The sequence below is a fragment of the Notechis scutatus genome, chromosome 1 (genome assembly GCF_049901735.1).
Source record: "Notechis scutatus isolate UNSWTSFEM ecotype Mainland chromosome 1, rNotScu1.2, whole genome shotgun sequence".
Taxonomy (NCBI): Eukaryota; Metazoa; Chordata; class Lepidosauria; order Squamata; family Elapidae; genus Notechis; species Notechis scutatus.
The window spans coordinates 117,792,109-117,808,484 of NC_142009.1; the positions used below are offsets into that span (position 1 = coordinate 117,792,109).

Genomic DNA, 16,376 nt, shown 5'->3' on the forward strand with positions numbered 1-16,376 from the left:
GATAATAAGTATCTTGGATGTTGCCATTTCCACCATGCAGCATTTCACTTTACTCCTTCCATCTTTTGTCTTTGAACCAGTTACAATGTGTTCAATCAATAACCATATTAGAAGAGTGTCCTCAAAGTCTCTTTGATAATATTTGTTCACTGACTGCGTTAAACCCAATATTACTATTTTCCTCTTGACTATGGGAGAAGCACTATCTACTGTTTATCTCCCAAACAATAAACAGCATGAAAGTATCTAATTCCAGTAAAGTTCAATGTGCTGAAACTGAAGATAGTAATATGTAGTTGATTTATTTCATCTTCAACTCGGCTGAGCTTTCCCGTGCTCATGCTTCTTACACTCTATGTTCCTGTGTGATTCTCTTTGCAGAATGGATTTTCTTTCCCAGAATGGCAAGATTGGCAGCTATATGCCAAAGATCTTTAATCTAGTCATGTCTTAAATGCCACTGATACTCTGGGAGGATCCTCAATCCTCAGTAGCATGTGGTGGATCTTCCCAAAGCACTAATGGCATTTATGACAAGGATCCCATCATCTGACACAACATCACTGATCACTTTATCTTGTCTACCCATGTGGGTTTTGTTGCTTTCTCCCACGCCCTATAAAATGATGCCTTAACCTTGTCATTCAAATGTTCATCTGCTTGCAGTTTAGTTATATATCACCGCTTCCTGATATAGGTACCTGCTTACTTTTAGCTGGGTAGCTGAGATTACCTTGATGTCTTGGTTGAATTGGTGGTGAGTATTTACTCTTGATATACACTCCTGGCTTTTTTCATCCTTTCTTCCAGGAGTACCCCCATTTCATCAAAATGAAGCAGCGCTGTAGGTCTTGGGGAGGAAATATGATTTTTACCTCCCCATAAATATGTATCTTTAAACGTATTCTTTTCACTTGTGAAAATCCATTCAATAACCAACTTGAGTTTCTTCTGAAAAGAGCTCAACAAATTTAGTACTTCAGGAATTACCTGCACCGTGGAGCTGATTTCAGATGCAAAACCTCCAGTAACAGGGGCTTCGTGAGTGATGAGTAATCGTCCAGTCTTTGCCACTGACTAAAAAAAAAAAAAGAGGAAAAAGAAAGATTTTTAAGATTTATTTATAAGGACACTTTCTGTAACTAAAAAGTGGCATAATGCAGGTAATCTTTGAGTTATGACAGTTCACTTAGCGACTGTTCAAAGTTATGACATAACCACCCCAAGTATTTACAATACAACCCCGAAGTTACGAATGTTGCTGCAGCACAAGAGTCGTTCACACTTATGAACGACCGCAGAGGCATTGCAACATTTGCCCTGCACACACCAGATCCACTGGCACTGGGCCTTTGAAGATTCATTTACGTTGTGGTGATCTAGCGAGCCCTCAGTTCCTTTGCCTACTTTGGTGCATTCACTGAGAACAGAGGCCTAAAGTAGTTCGAGATCACGCAAAATCAGTAGCGCAAGATCTTACGCTACTCTTTTCTCTCCACAAGATCTTTTGCCTCCACAAGATCTGTGGCCAAAGCCTTTGCAAACGGAGAGGCCTTACCTCCATTTGCAAAGCCTTCTGCCATGGATCTGGTACAAGCCTTGGTATGCAGAAAACAGAGGCCTAAAGTACTCTGGTGCAAGATCACGTGAGATCACGGCCCCCAGAAGCTTCCAGTCTCAGCACGAAAACTGTATGAAAGCCAATGGGAGGCTTCAAGCAACGCAATTTCGCTGCCCCAAAGTTTCATTGGCTTGCAAACGCTTTTCATGCCGAGACTGCAAGCAGGCAAAGAAATTACGGCAGAGAGGCTGGAGAAGAGACAGCTTGCTAGATCTTCAGAAGATAAATGACCCAGTGTGGCAGGATGGGGGGGAACAATTTTGGGGATCCCAGGGGAGGGAGCATGAGGTACCTGACTGGGTCGGGGGAAGCCTTGGGTGGACTAAAGCAGGTGGCCTGTTCCTTCGCCAGGCCCCCTCCCATGACCTTCCCCACCGAGATAGCTCATGTGCACTCAACGACCCGCGCATTCGATTAGCAAATGTGTGGGCAAAAGCAGAGAGAAATCACATTTGTTTCATGTGATTCACTTCAATGAATCCTTGGGTTATGAATGTAATTTGCAGGCTCCATTACTTTCATTACTCGAGGATTACCTATATTTGCCTCTTAAAGGCACACTTAAGTTATTCTGAAGTCCTGGCAATCCAAATTGATGACAGTAACTATAGAAAGTATCTGGGTTGGGAACAAATTGTTTAGCAAGCCATGATATCAGTTATACACACTATATTAATACAATGAGATAAATAACAATTTAATAACTATTCGACTTTTCAAAAGCAATGTGTGCAACGTTTTTTGAGTTCTATGTTATACTGTTTATATTTTGAAAATACTAATACATTAAACAAGTTTTTAATGCCAAATAAAAGATAAGAATATTATCATTAGAATATTAATATACACCAAATACTTTTAGATTATGAAAACTCATGCTTACATTACTGTATATATGTATATGTATATGTATATGTATATGTGTGTGTGTGTGTGTGTGTGTGTGTGTGTGTGTGTAGTCTAGGTGTGTTCGGGTCTTTTCCCATGTAAGATTATGGGAAAAGATAATCTTACATGGGAAAGACCCGAACACACCGAGACCTACATACCTGTACCTGTGAAAATCTACGAAAAACAAATATGTGTGTGTGTGTGTGTGTGTGTGTGTGTGTTTTCTTAAGTTTTCGTGGGTATTTATATGTATGGTATTCAGTTTTGTTCGGGTATTTTCCCACGTCATTATAGTTGTGCTTTTAAAGTTGTAGCGACGTTTCAGCAGAATCTCATCTGCCATCATCAGGCTTGTGTATTGGGTTCGTCTGTGTGTCAGGCCCTACATAAGAGGTACTACAGACAAAATCAGTAAGATACTACACAGGCATCACATCAAGACTGCCTTCAAAACAGACAGAAAAATAGCAGCCATCTTAAGAAACCCCAAAGATAAAATTGACCTGGAAAACCAAGGCGTATATGAACTCCCCTGCACATCATGCCCTGCCACATACATCGGACAGACCAATAGCAGAATAAGTACCCGCCTGGATAAACACCAAAATGCAGTAAAAAAGCTGGAACATACTTCCTCACTAGTCCAACACATGAAAGCCACATGAAGTCATAGCACCAAAACCCTAGCCACTATAGAGAACCCCAGCTACAGAATTATCAGAGAAGCCATAGAGATTGAAAAAAGACCTGAAAGCATGAATAGAAGAGATGACTCAACCAGACTGTCAATTATCTGGAAGCCTGCACTCACAAACAAAAAAATCTCCACACCACAAATCAAGCAAACACCTGGGCACAAACAGAGCCCCCCGATACCTCCAGCCCAAAGACACCCCAACCAGCCGCCCAGATGAAACCTAGCTTCCTAATAAACGATAGCCAGCCATTCACCCGAAGCCAAGCCGCACTAAAAGCCCCCAATACACGAAACACAATGTTGCCAGCCAATCAAGACAAAAAAAAACGCTATAAAACAGACAGAAGATATTAGAAACACCAATCAAGCAGAACACAGCAAACTCCAAGACCAATAAACACAGACCAAGACTCCCAACCAATCAGGATGAAGAAAAAACCATTCTATCACAGCACGAGGCTAGCACCAAATTTAAAACAGAAACGGCTGTGAAAGCCTGACACACAGACAAACCCAATACACAAGCCTGATTATGGCAGATGAGATTCTGTCAAAACATCGCTACAACTTTAAAAGCACAACTATAATGACATGGGAAAATACCCGAACAAAGCTGAATACCACACACACACACACACACACACACACACACAAACTATTATATAAAGGACTTGATCAACACAATTTGCCCAATGCTAATAGTATTTATTTTCACATAATCAAATATTATTTTATTATTATTTTTAAAGTGCTCTAAAGCTCTTAAAACTAAAGCCAAAAGGCTCTATATTATTTACTTATTTTTAAAAAAGCGTTTTTCCATAGCAACTTACAACAATCTAAACCCACATAAAACATTGAAACAGTATGAATATACAGTATAAGACAATAAAACAATAAAAATAACAGCCAAAATGAATATTTCTAGACAACAGTGTGTTCAAAATCAACACAATGATTTAAATGCTCACCGGGGGGGGGGGAGCTTTTATCAGTAAAAGGCATTTCAGGGGCAGGCAAAAGAGACAGGAAAAGCCCATTCTCTGATAGCTGCTGTCCTCATCTCAGTATAGGTAGACACCCAGAGAAGGTGAAGATTATGTTAGATTGCCAATAAGAACACACTGTCAAATATTATAGTAGTCCTAAGCAGTGAAGGGCTTTATAGATTAATACAACCACCCTAACAAAAGCCAGAAATGAAATGGAAGCCAATGAAGAATGTTCAAGACTAGAGTAATATATTCACCATACGCAGTTCTAGTTAAATAATTCATAAGCAGAATCTAAAGTTGGCCATGAACACAAGTCTCAATGGGTTTTTTTTTAACAAAAAAAGAAACAAAAACATTCAAACATGTGTTTTATCTGGCTTTTTATAATGGAACAAATAGGCCCACATACAGCTCTTCCCAGGTGTGATGTCCTTATCAGATGTTCAACAACATATAGATGATTCTACTGCTTAAGATTAAGCGAAGCAAATTAATTCCAAATTGCATTAAGCAATTTTGTGTGTGCAAGAACTAAAGTGACACATTATATCTTTCATTGTAGAAGAGTTCAAATATTCTAAAATAGTTATAGTTACAACCTTTTCTTCAAATTCATTGGAACATATTAAATTCCTCCCTAACCCATATGTATGGCTTGAAATAGCATATCTGGAAGACCAAGCATCTCATTTCAACTAACTACAAAATAATAAAGTGTATATTGCAAGGATAAAGACTCCCTCAAGTCAAATTCAACTCCTGTTGAGTGCATATACAACACATTAATCTTATTCTCAAGTTGGAGCACTGACAAGTTCAAAGCTCTGACTGGCAATAAACTGGCTGGACCAGAAGATAAAAGAATTAGTCTCCTGTTTTATGTTTTATTTGGTAACCTCACCAGCCAAGCAACTGGTAATTTTCCTCCTGATGGATAGAAGTTAGAAGCTATATAGAGCTACCTTCTGGAAAGTTGGGAAATTTAAATTTATTATTTCACAAAGCAAGATTCAGAATGTGGCAACTACAGATTTTGCTTTTGACTAATTTTGCCTTACTCAATATGTCTTGATAGACTTAACAGATTTAAACATACAATTGTTACAATGTGGTAACTAACCAACTTATGGACAGTTTATGAATGATAAAACATTCCTGTCCTCTAGAGGAAAAATACCTTTCCAAGTCATGAAAAACAGCATGTAAATTGTGTGTATGTGGGAAGGGAGCATTTAACCTAGACTTCATAAGATTCAGAAGTTCATGGTTTTTTTCCCTCATCACAGACTGGCATTTATAGAATTAGTTTTAAATATTCACACATTCCCTCAATGTTTATAAAAAAAACCAAGTCTAAATCTATAACTTGTTCAATAGAGAGAAACAGTACAATTTATTCAATAAAAATGTAAAAATTGTCCCAAAACCAGATATTAAAGTAATTGCCTACAGCAATCTGAACCTAATCCTTATGCTGCAATTCTTAACACATTTACTTGAGATTAACCTCCAGTGAACTCTAGAGTTTACTTCTGAAAAGCACAGATTACACCAGTTTGTCAGAACTTGCAAAGCACGCCCCAAATGAGTTAAATTATATGTATGATTTAAATATAGCCAGGAATTAATGGGCAACCAGAACAGAGGTGCAAGTTAATTTCATTAATACTATTTCTTAATATCAAACCATCCACTCATCCAACAGAATTAGGAATCCCAGCACCCATATTACCTCAGTGATTACAATTCTAAGTAATAATATACACAGAAAAATTTATAAGGAAAAATTTGCACTCATAGTTCATGAATTGGAATGTAATCCAATCCTTTGAAGTTCTATAGATTGTTAGCCCAAAGAAATATGAAAGACAAATACAAGAATGCAGCCATTCTCTCTTCCTGCAACTTCATTTTAACACTATCTAGGTTAAAAGTAGAAGAAATTGTTAGCTGTCAATTCTGCAATAATGTCATGGCTATTCTCTAAGTGATGCCTCATATTCTTGAGCAATCATTAAGGAAGCTAATTATTAATATGGATACATTCTTTCTTCATATCCTACTTACTACTGAATAGAGCTAATTATTTGAATGCCATTTTGTAAAGAAAAAAAAATCCAGTGCTTTATAAATTAACTTGGAAGGAGCAAGGGATTTGCTTTTAAATAACTTCCTTTCCTAAGGTTTAAAAATTAAGGAGCAGATTTTTTTTAAAAAAGGTGGTGAGCTACTTAAATATTGTCTCATGGCACCGACAGCTTTAAAGGCTTTGAACTTGCACATGGAAGCAAATCAGGAATTAGTGCAGCACAGAGCAGCGATATAACATGAGCCATTCTAGGGCCCCCAAAAAATGCTTGTGCTGCCACACTCTGCATTAGCTGAAGCTTCTGAATGCATTTCAATGGTAACCACACGTACAGCACATTGCGGTAGTCCAGACAAGAGAGGATTATGGTTTGAGTGACTGAACGCAGGGAGCCCTGATTCAGGAAATATTTATATGTATAAAATTGTTAGTCATATTTGTTTATACTTTACAACAGAATGATTTTCAGTATTGTTCCTTTGATAACCTAAAGTTTATTATGAGCAGTTTACTAGAAAAGAGGTTTACAATTCTTACTAGTATTATTCCAATTTTACAAGGTCTATTCTCTCATACTCTCTTCTTAAATCTTGAAACATTCCTATTCTGTTTTTGTTTTCCCTGTAAGGCTTTGTGGGCTTCACTTTATCCTCTTCTTTCTCCACCATGTTACCATTCTTCATTTAAATGCTTCTGCTAAAAGTCAAAAAAGGATAGGAACTACTATTCCCTTTATATTTTAGGTGCAATCATTGTCCTCACAATTTCCATTCTCCTTTACACTATTCTTAATTATAGCAATTCCTACATCTCCCTTTTCAAATTCCTTTCTGTAAATGTAAAATTTTACTGCAGTTAAACACTTTTCTCTTTAATTGCTGATTCCTTCTTTTTCTATAGTCTTTATTGATACTGGATAGTTACTTTTTCTTCCTCCAGATAACTTCAGTTTTCTTAAAAGTGTCTCTCACGTTCTAGTGTCTTCCATACACTTAATTTTCCTTTTGATTATCCAACTTAATCCTCTCCTCCTATTTTTTGTTGGCAACCTCTGTGAGAATCAAGCTCTCACTTAAGGATTTTTTTATTGTTTTAGTATTTTAACCCAAGCATTGCAAATCTAACTTAAATACTACACATACATTTTGTCTAGCAACATAATGAACTATAAACCAATATACTAGTTCATCTGATTTATGTACTTCGTTTTCTTGGAGAATCCATTTTTTCACAATGGACTCCAAGACATGTTATTCAAGTATATACAAGCCTAGAAAGATATGGGTAATAACTTAATTCCTTGGCATGACAGACAACTTATCTAAAAAAAAAGAAAAAAGAATTGCATCATCTAGAAGAGTGGCCCCCAACCTTTTGGGCACAAGGGACTGGTTCCCTGGAGAGAGGTTTTTCTGCAGATGGGAGGGGGCATTGTTTCTCATGCTGCCTGTATCCTGCAGATGGGGCTTCACTTGTTTATGCAGCCTGGTGTTGGTCCACAGACTGGGGATTGGGAACCCCTAACCTAGGACAATGATATGTGGCAGCAAATATTCAGGCAACAGATAGGAAGAAGCAAAGAAGTCGGTTTTGTGACTATTTTGCCATCTAGTCCAGATTTTTCCAGCCCAGAAAAATGGTAGCCCTATGAGGGAGGCGGTTATGATGATGAGGGTAGTGATGAATTTGCGATCTGTGGTTGCAAAGCAGTTGCAAAGCAACTATATTGGGCAATATATATTTATTATGAATATTTTCATAATCACTGAAACTTTGAGTCTGATCAACGCCTTGCCTGAACAGTGTTTCAAAATCTCAAATGTCAACAAGGTATCCAAGATTGATGTTCACAAATCCCTCAAAATACAGGCTGATGGAAAAAATATATTTCGTGATAGTTCAGAGGCTAAAACCCACTTTATTATGATACACACACACACACCACTCCAGCCCATTTCAGGTTTCTTTAGGCACATGGAGGTTTATATTGACATTTGCTCCCTCTTTAGGAAGCTATTGCTAGATCCAACTGTTCTAGACAATTTTTATCCAGTCTCTAATCTTCCCTTTTTAAGATACGATTGTTGAGAAGGTGGTTATGCATCCTTGCTCTTGACTTCTCAGAGGCTTTCGATATTGTCAACCACCTTTGGGATCAACTCCGAGAGTTGGGGTGGGGGCAGTACAGAATTGTGCTGGTTTTTTTTCCTTCCTTCAGTGTCAGTTCCAATGAGTATTGAGTATTGAGGAGAGGTCCTGCTTTGGTCCTGCTTTGCAGGATGTCACAAAGTTTGGTACTTTCTCCTCTCATTTAATATTTACATGGGTGAGGTTATCTGAAAGCAAAGGATGAGTTATTCTCAGTATGCCAATGATACCCAGCTTTGTATCTCCACCCTGGGCAAATCAATTGATGCTACGGAGGTCCTGTCCTCTGGAGGTAGTGATCAGTTAGATCAGGGGTAGGGAAACTTGGCTCTTCTATCACTTATGGACTTCAACTCCCAGAATTCCTGAGTGAGCCATAAAAGGTTCCCCATCCCTGGCCTACTGGTTTTTCAGTTGTGGGGGAAATCAATTTTTGACTTGAATGGGACTGTTTTAATATACAAATGGGACTGTTTAATATACAAATGTAGGACATATGTCCTACATTTTCCCATTCAAGTCAAAAATTGATTTCCCCCACATCTGAAAAACCAGTAGGCCAGGGATGGGGAACCTTTTATGGCTCACTCAGGTATTCTGGGAGTTGAAGTCCATAAGTGATAGAAGAGCCAAGTTTCCTTACCCCTGAGTTAGATGAAGAACGGGGTTCAGTTCAAACCAAGCAAGACTAAATGGCTTTAAGTACTGGATCCTCCTGGATTTTGGGACCTTCCATCTCTTTTTCAGGATGGGATACTAGTCCAACAAGACCCGTGTAAGATCTGGGGGTCTTCCTGGACTCACTGCTCCTGTTTGAAGAATAGTAGCAACTGTGGTCAGGACAACCCTTGTATGTGTCCATTCACTACTGTATTCCTAGACCAAGAGGCTCTGCTGACTGTCATTCATGTCTCATATGGATTACTGCAATGCATTCTACAAGGGTCTGGCCTTGAAGACTATTCAGAAGCTACAATTGGTTCAAAATGCAGCCATGTGACAGTTATATGTGCTCCATGATCTGCACACATTATACTTTTTTGCTCCAGGAGCTGCATTGGCTGCCAGTTTGTTTCTGAGTTTAATTCAGTAAATGTAGTGATCTTTAAAGTCCCACATGGCATGGGACCAGGTTACTTGAGGGACTGCCTCAATCCAATTACACTTACCCATCCCATCAAGTCTGGCAGGAAAGGCATATTTGGGTACCATCAGTCAAAGAGTGTTGTCTGGTGGACTCGGGAAGCGCGCTGATTCTGCTGTGCCACCTGCTTTGTGGAACATGATTCCCTGGAGATGAGATTGGCCTTGAGCCTGCCGTTTTATTGTAAGGCTCTGAAGACAAGGTTTTACCAACAGGAGTGTAATGGAGTCGGTACAGTGGTTGTATTGATTGTTTTAAAGAATAGGTTTATCTTAGCTGTTTTATAGATTTTATTATGTTTTAATATGCTTTTATATTTTTTCCTCATTTTTAAATTGTATTGTTCTTTTTGTTGCTTTCATTTTTGTTTCAATTTTTTGTAAGTTGTTCAGAAACCTATATATGAGGTAGGTGGCTATATAAATTTAGGTAATATATAAACTGATGCACACCTAAACGGTTTAAGAACAGTTCCTTTGCTTTGAGAATAAAAAGGGTATTGATATATGAAATTATATAAATGAAAAAGAATAGAAATTATAGTATATAATCCTATATTTCTCTGCATAATTAATGTACATCTCATTTTTTCAGTCTCAGTACTAGAGGTTTCCAAAGGAAAGAAAAACAAAAATTTGATTTTGTATTGCTAGAAGAGAGGATGCAATTAGCAACTAATCTTGCTTTCCCCACTGATTTTTGGGATAATTAATCAAAAAAGTGTTGAGAGTGTACAACAAACACATAGAAGATTACCAAATTACTTTCAGCTACACAAATTCTTCTCCCTTTCTATAGTTTTACATATGCCTAGATTAAGGGGAAAAACTCAAGTCTTTCCACAAAAAAAAAATTATGCATAATATTTGGTAGGAAAAATGTCACAATAATTATCTCACCTTCTCATATATAAGTTTGTTACAATACTTATCTTATTTATACTGCATGTATGTTTAGTAAATACTACACTTTAAGATCATTAATGTTTTCTCAAAAATTGCAAGTAGCTCTGTAAAATAAAACAAGTAACAAAAACAAAAATACTATGGTTACATTTACAATTCAAAAATATTATACCAGAATAAATTTGCAAAAATATTACATTTGTATTGATTTTGTGGAAAGTTATCCCTGCCCTGAACTATAACAGTTAAAATAATATCTCTTCATTCTGCAATGCATTTTCCAATTCCCACAAATCAACATAGACTCAGCAAAGCTTAAATTGTGTTTAGCTTATTTATGTCCATGAATTCTCTTACAAAAAAGTATAACTCGTGCCAGTGGAATCACAAGCTGAAATGGAGAACCGGGAACAAGAAAAAGTTGGTTTCACCACCATCATTTACAAAGAAAAAAAGTCTCAAATGTAAATGTTATCCCAATTCAATTTTTTTTAAAAAAAGCAAAGAACCTCTTCCTACCCTTAATCATACATTTTTAAAGGGTTTTAAGAAGCTTCCATCATCTAGTGTTTTTGGAATACAGCAAACTTTGGCATGTGATTAAATTGTGGCAGGCACCTGCCAATTTTTGTTCACCATAATTCAACATTTGACCGACTGTTACATGTATCTCTATCAAATTTAAAAAAATGACTTGTGTAGAAAAATCTGGAAGAAAATGACAACTTGAGCTGGATGCAGACATGCTTTTATAGAACTAAATTATAGAATTACTGTGTTTTCCCTTTTCATTCTTCAGAGAAACCTAGAATTAAGAATATAATTATAACTACAAAACAGGCTAAGAATTTCAACTAATATGCTCTGAGTAATCTTGAGCTATGGGTTCGGAAGCCTTTTGATGACAGAGATGCTCCACTTTTTGACTCCAGACAATGTGACACTTCTTCCATGAAGAAGTGGTTTATAACTTGAGGAATCCTCTGGGCTCAGAGGACCAACCTGAAAAGCAGGTGGCAATTGTGGCTTGGGAAAATCATCTTCTTCTGCTCCAGTTAGAGCCTTTCCTATATGAGGAGCTCTGCTTATAGCCACAAACAATTTAATCAGCTCTTGCTAGGATTACTGCTACTAAGCTCTTAAAAGAACCTTACCTAGTCTCAAATGCAATGCCCTCATCAAGTGATGGGAGCTTCTACATCATCTTAGGGAACATAGGGACAAGCCCCCTCATCCACTTTCTTCCTTTTGGTGGAATACAGTTTCCCCTAATATCATGCTTGTTCCCATTCTAAGCCAAAATATGAAATCCAGACTTTTGATTAGTGCATTCTGTGAGCTCAGCCAGTCTTGTTTGTGAATCATGGCTACAGATTAGCATTATATACATCATATATCCTTGGGTACAACAGCACCTGAGATCCAGATTGTTGTCACTAAACACTGTAGTTGTAAAGCAAGGTATCACATGGCTTAGCAAGGGCAATCCAGGCAGTCCCAGTTGTCATTCTAACTCCAGCAGGCATGATATTCTGCTCTGAAAAAAATCGGGGCCGGCCAAAAGAGACCCCCGCCGCGCGCCCGGGAGCGCCCGCTGCTTTCCTCGCCAGGGCCGGGCGGTGGCGTGTTGCACGGAGGCTGGTCTGTGGCTGGCCCAGCTCCTTTCCTGCCGCTCAGCGGCCTCCCTCGCACCGCCCGGGCTCCGCTCAGGTATCCGGCTGGGGCTGTCAGGAGTTGCTACCGCCGGCACAGCTCCACGTGGCTCCAGTCCCGCGTTACCTCGGGAAGGGAAAGGCAAAACCAGGAGCCGCTGCTGCCGTTGCAAAGCGCCGCCGGGCTCTTCCTTGCCTTTCCCTTCCTGAGGCAACGCGGGACTGGAGCTGCGCGGGAGCCGCGCCAGCAACTCCTGACTCAGGGCCTCCGAGGGGAGGGGAAGGAGGAGAAGAAGGGGGGGAAAGTTAATCGGAAGAATATCATGCCTGCTCCAGGACACATTAAGTGGGAAAGAAAGGGAATCCCAGGCAAGGAGTCCCCCTTCCCCCTTTGCAACAGGGATGCGGGGGAGGCCTTGGGAGGCCCAGCACAGGCTATGTGCAAATTGGGGGTGGGGGTGATGCAGTTTAGCACAGGTTCAGGAAGCCTGGGGTAAGAAAATGTGGGCTGCATGTGTTCATGTGTGGAAATGCAGGGGGAGCCCAGAAAATAGGGCACCGGATGCTTATGTGCAAGTGCAGGGAGGCCAAGGGTGACGGTGCTGGTGGATGCATGTATTTGTGCAAGTGGAGGAAGGCCCAAGGAAGGAGGATGCTGGTGGATGTATGTGCATGAAAAGAGAGCACTTGCAGGAAGCCAGCAGGGAAGGTCGGCAACAGCAATCATGTGACTGTCAATGCTGCAACTGGTCATAAGTGTGGGCTGGTTGCCAAGTATATGAATTTTGGTCATGTCACTGCGGGGGTACTGCAATAGCCAGAACTTTGAGAATCAGTTGTAAGTGTCTTTGTTCCAGGGGTGAGATTCTACCAGTTCACACCTATTTGCTAGAACTGTTGTTAACATTGTAAGCAGTTCGGAGAACCGGTTGTTAGAAGAAATTACTGGCCTAATCCTGTAAGGAAGGCAGGAAGGAAACATTCTGGTGTTGCTTACAGAAACTGTCTCTCCGTTGACCCTTATTACATTCTTGGCAGGACTAGACTTCCTGTCTCAGGAACATCTCTGGAGTTTTTCCCCCTCATTTGCTGGTACTTTGCTTGTGTGGAGTGTCCATTCAAAGTTACAATGGCACTGAAAAAAGTGACTTATGACCATTTTTCACACTTATGACTGTTGCAGCATCCCCACAGTCATGAGAGGCCAGGCGAGGAGATGCGTTCCTCGATGTGAGTGATACTGAGTTGGCCACACCCAGCCAATAACATGACCACCAAGCCATGTCCACCCGGTCACATGGCCACTAAGCCATGCCCACCAACTAAGCCATGCCCACAGAACCAGTTGTTAAAAAATTTGAATCCCACCCCTGCTTTGTTCAGTGTCATCATAACTTCAAACGATCGCTGAACAAATGGTTGTAATTCAAGGACTACCTCTTAAGTTTGGAGTTGGATTTCATATTTATTCAAACACAATTAAGGAAATCATGGCTAGCACTACAACTGGATCCAGCCCCTTATTTATCTCTATTGAAAAAGAAAACACATTTCTAAATCAACAGCACTGACTTATTTCATCGGACGAGGACATTTCTTATTACAAAGAATTTCAAACAAGTTTTCTTAGATAGTAAAATAAGTGGAAGCAATCTGTTAGGGTACAGAATACAAGAATAAATAAAGTTTAAATTTACTGAAATAAAATGTAATATAACTTTGCTCAAATTAATACTCAGTACAGATGGATAGCTATCAGTTTGAGTGCACTCATGATCTACTGGTGGCCTATTCATCCTTATCTTGAGATTTGATAATATATTACTAACATCAAATTATTGCAAAAACAGTTCAAATTATGAAACAGAGATTAAATTCTCAAATTATTTTGAAAAAAAAAATAGAGCCAGCTTTTAGAAAATAATACTCAGTAAAACATATCTAAAACTCAGATTTAATTGATGTAACAGAGACCTCTAGTGGTAGGAACATGATTATACTATTTGTAATGTTAGAAGAAAAAAACTGTAACAAATATCTGGAGATTCTCAGTCATCCAGGTCATGTTTCTCCCAAAGGTGTTTTTTTTCAAGAGGCAACTGGACTTTCTGGTTTTTCTTTGAAGATGTTTCACTTCTCGTCCAAGATGCTTCCCCACATTCCCAAAGGCCCAGTCTACATTCTTTCATATTTGGGACTGAAATAAACCCAACATCCCTATAGATAACTGTTCACAAGCCAGAAACAGCACTTGCAACTCTTGGAGGGGGGTAATTAAAGGCTCAAAATCCCTCTTCAAAAGCCACATTTAATATTTTTCCTAAAAAATTGGTTTCCCTGGACCATAGATTTCCATATACAAACAACAGAGATTTGTTCAACACGTTTTGTATCAATCTTATATATTACTATTGTATAATAATCAGATCATTATAAATGAGTTTGATTAAATGGATATGTGGACGTGATATGTACACTTACCTTGCACACAGTCTCTGCATCCCAAGGCAAAATCGTCTTCAAATCTATTATTTCACAGGAGACACCTAATTTTTCTTGTGCCATAACTGCTACTTCTTTTATAACATGAACCTAAGTATTAAGAGAAAGCAGGAAATAAACTTTAGATATCATGAATTTCAACAAGACCTTAGCCTCACTAATGTTCTGGTTCTAATCCTATCTATTTGGGTCTTATTTAATTTTCATCACTTTCGTTAGAAGAATATTCTAGAATATTTACATACACGCATAATGGAGGACCGAACGAAACATAAATATCTGTTGAAGTGATTGCTTCAAATAGCAACACTATCCAGATGAACACTCCAATAAAGTGATAATGGTAAAGTAAGTTTTAGGAAGTAATAGTAGGAACTAGTAAGAAATATTAGGGGGGTGTTCTTCCTCAAATCCTAACAAAACTTACTCACCTGAGTACCCCAAGCCACCAAAGTTACATCACTTCCATCCTGAAGCACTTCTGCTTGAGACAAAGGGATGGAGTAAGGCTCCACAGGGACTTGTTCCACTGAGTAAAAGGAAAGCAATGAAGTTTATAGTAGAGCAAAGATACGGAACTACAACTTCTAGCAGCTGCAATCAGCATGTGCGAAGTTGAAAGAATGCTCACAAAACCTGAAGGGACAGCATGTTCCCCATCCCTGTTGCAAGATGGCTAAATTCAGAGCCATAGCTATAATAGAACTCACTAGGAAAGTTCCATTCTGAAGAATCAGAAATCCAGAGGCAATGTATGAAGATAAAAGTTAATTCACTTGTGTCATTGTGCAATTTATTACCAGTTTGAAACTATGAGTGCAAAAAATAAAAAATAAATCCCAGGGATATAATTTAGGAATTTCCCTTGAATCAGAAAACTACTTCTAGTAGAACAGCATAAAATTTATTGAAAAACTTAACCACACTTAAAAGTTGGATGAAATCCAAGTTTTTTGGGGAAAGGAAGCAACAACTAAACCCACTACAAATTTAGCAGGCAAATAAATGCCTTTATAAACCAAAAAAAAACACCTGTTTGTGTTCACAATTATTCAAATATAGTGCAGTAATAACCAAACAAAAATATAGAAATAATCCAACAAGATCCCATTTTTGCAAGCATAATTGGCCATCTCTATGACTGTATTATAATTCAGCCTGAATAACAGGGTGTCGCAATAACAAGAAATTAAGTATATGCATCAGACTTCCGGTAGGAAGTTTCTTCGGCGACAGACAGAAATCCGTGATCGTGCACGGTTTCTGTCTGCGCTCGCCACTGGAGCGCCCCGAGCTGGCTGATTTTGGGGCTAAGCCACCCCGTAGAGGTGGTAAAGAGGGGGGAGACCGCCGGCAGGGTCGAGGAGAGTTGCATCTCTTCTCCCCAGCTGGCCATTACTCCCTTTCCCGAAGGCAGTTGCAGCGGTGGTCAGAAATGGCCACCACAAAAAAGAACTCGACCAGAAAAGAATGTACAGGAGGAAGATAAGAAGTGAAAGTTTTGGCTGACTGGGTTAAATTGTAAAAGCAACAACTAAGGTACCCTGGAATTTAAACTTTCAAAAAATAACATCGCTCCCAAAGAAGAGTCGGAAGCAGCGAAGGAAAGTGAAAAGGGAAAGGTTTGGCTTTTTTTTCTTCTCTCTCCTTCCCTATACTGACAACTGAGAGACTTAAATAAGAAATCGGAAAAATCTGCTTTGACATTAATAGGCAATTAAGCTGAAAATAA

At 38.9% G+C, this 16,376-nt stretch overlaps 1 protein-coding gene across 4 annotated transcripts in view; it reads right to left on the reverse strand.

Annotated features, from left to right (window-relative positions):
- BCKDHB (branched chain keto acid dehydrogenase E1 subunit beta) overlaps positions 1-16,376 on the reverse strand; it is a 71,624-nt gene that overhangs the window by 42,089 nt on the left and 13,159 nt on the right. For 3 of the 4 annotated variants that reach the window (XR_015745444.1, XM_087944265.1, XM_087944259.1), the window contains exons 7-9: positions 15,076-15,173; positions 14,624-14,734; positions 991-1,077 (exon numbers count right to left, since the gene is read on the reverse strand). Coding sequence is in view for 3 of the 4 variants with exons in the window: in XM_087944265.1 (XP_087800391.1) it covers positions 991-1,077; positions 14,624-14,734; positions 15,076-15,173 (296 nt within the window). In the remaining variant the exon portion in view is untranslated. The remainder of the gene's footprint in view (positions 1-990; positions 1,078-14,623; positions 14,735-15,075; positions 15,174-16,376) is intronic. The other variant, XM_087944273.1, reaches the window with a different exon arrangement.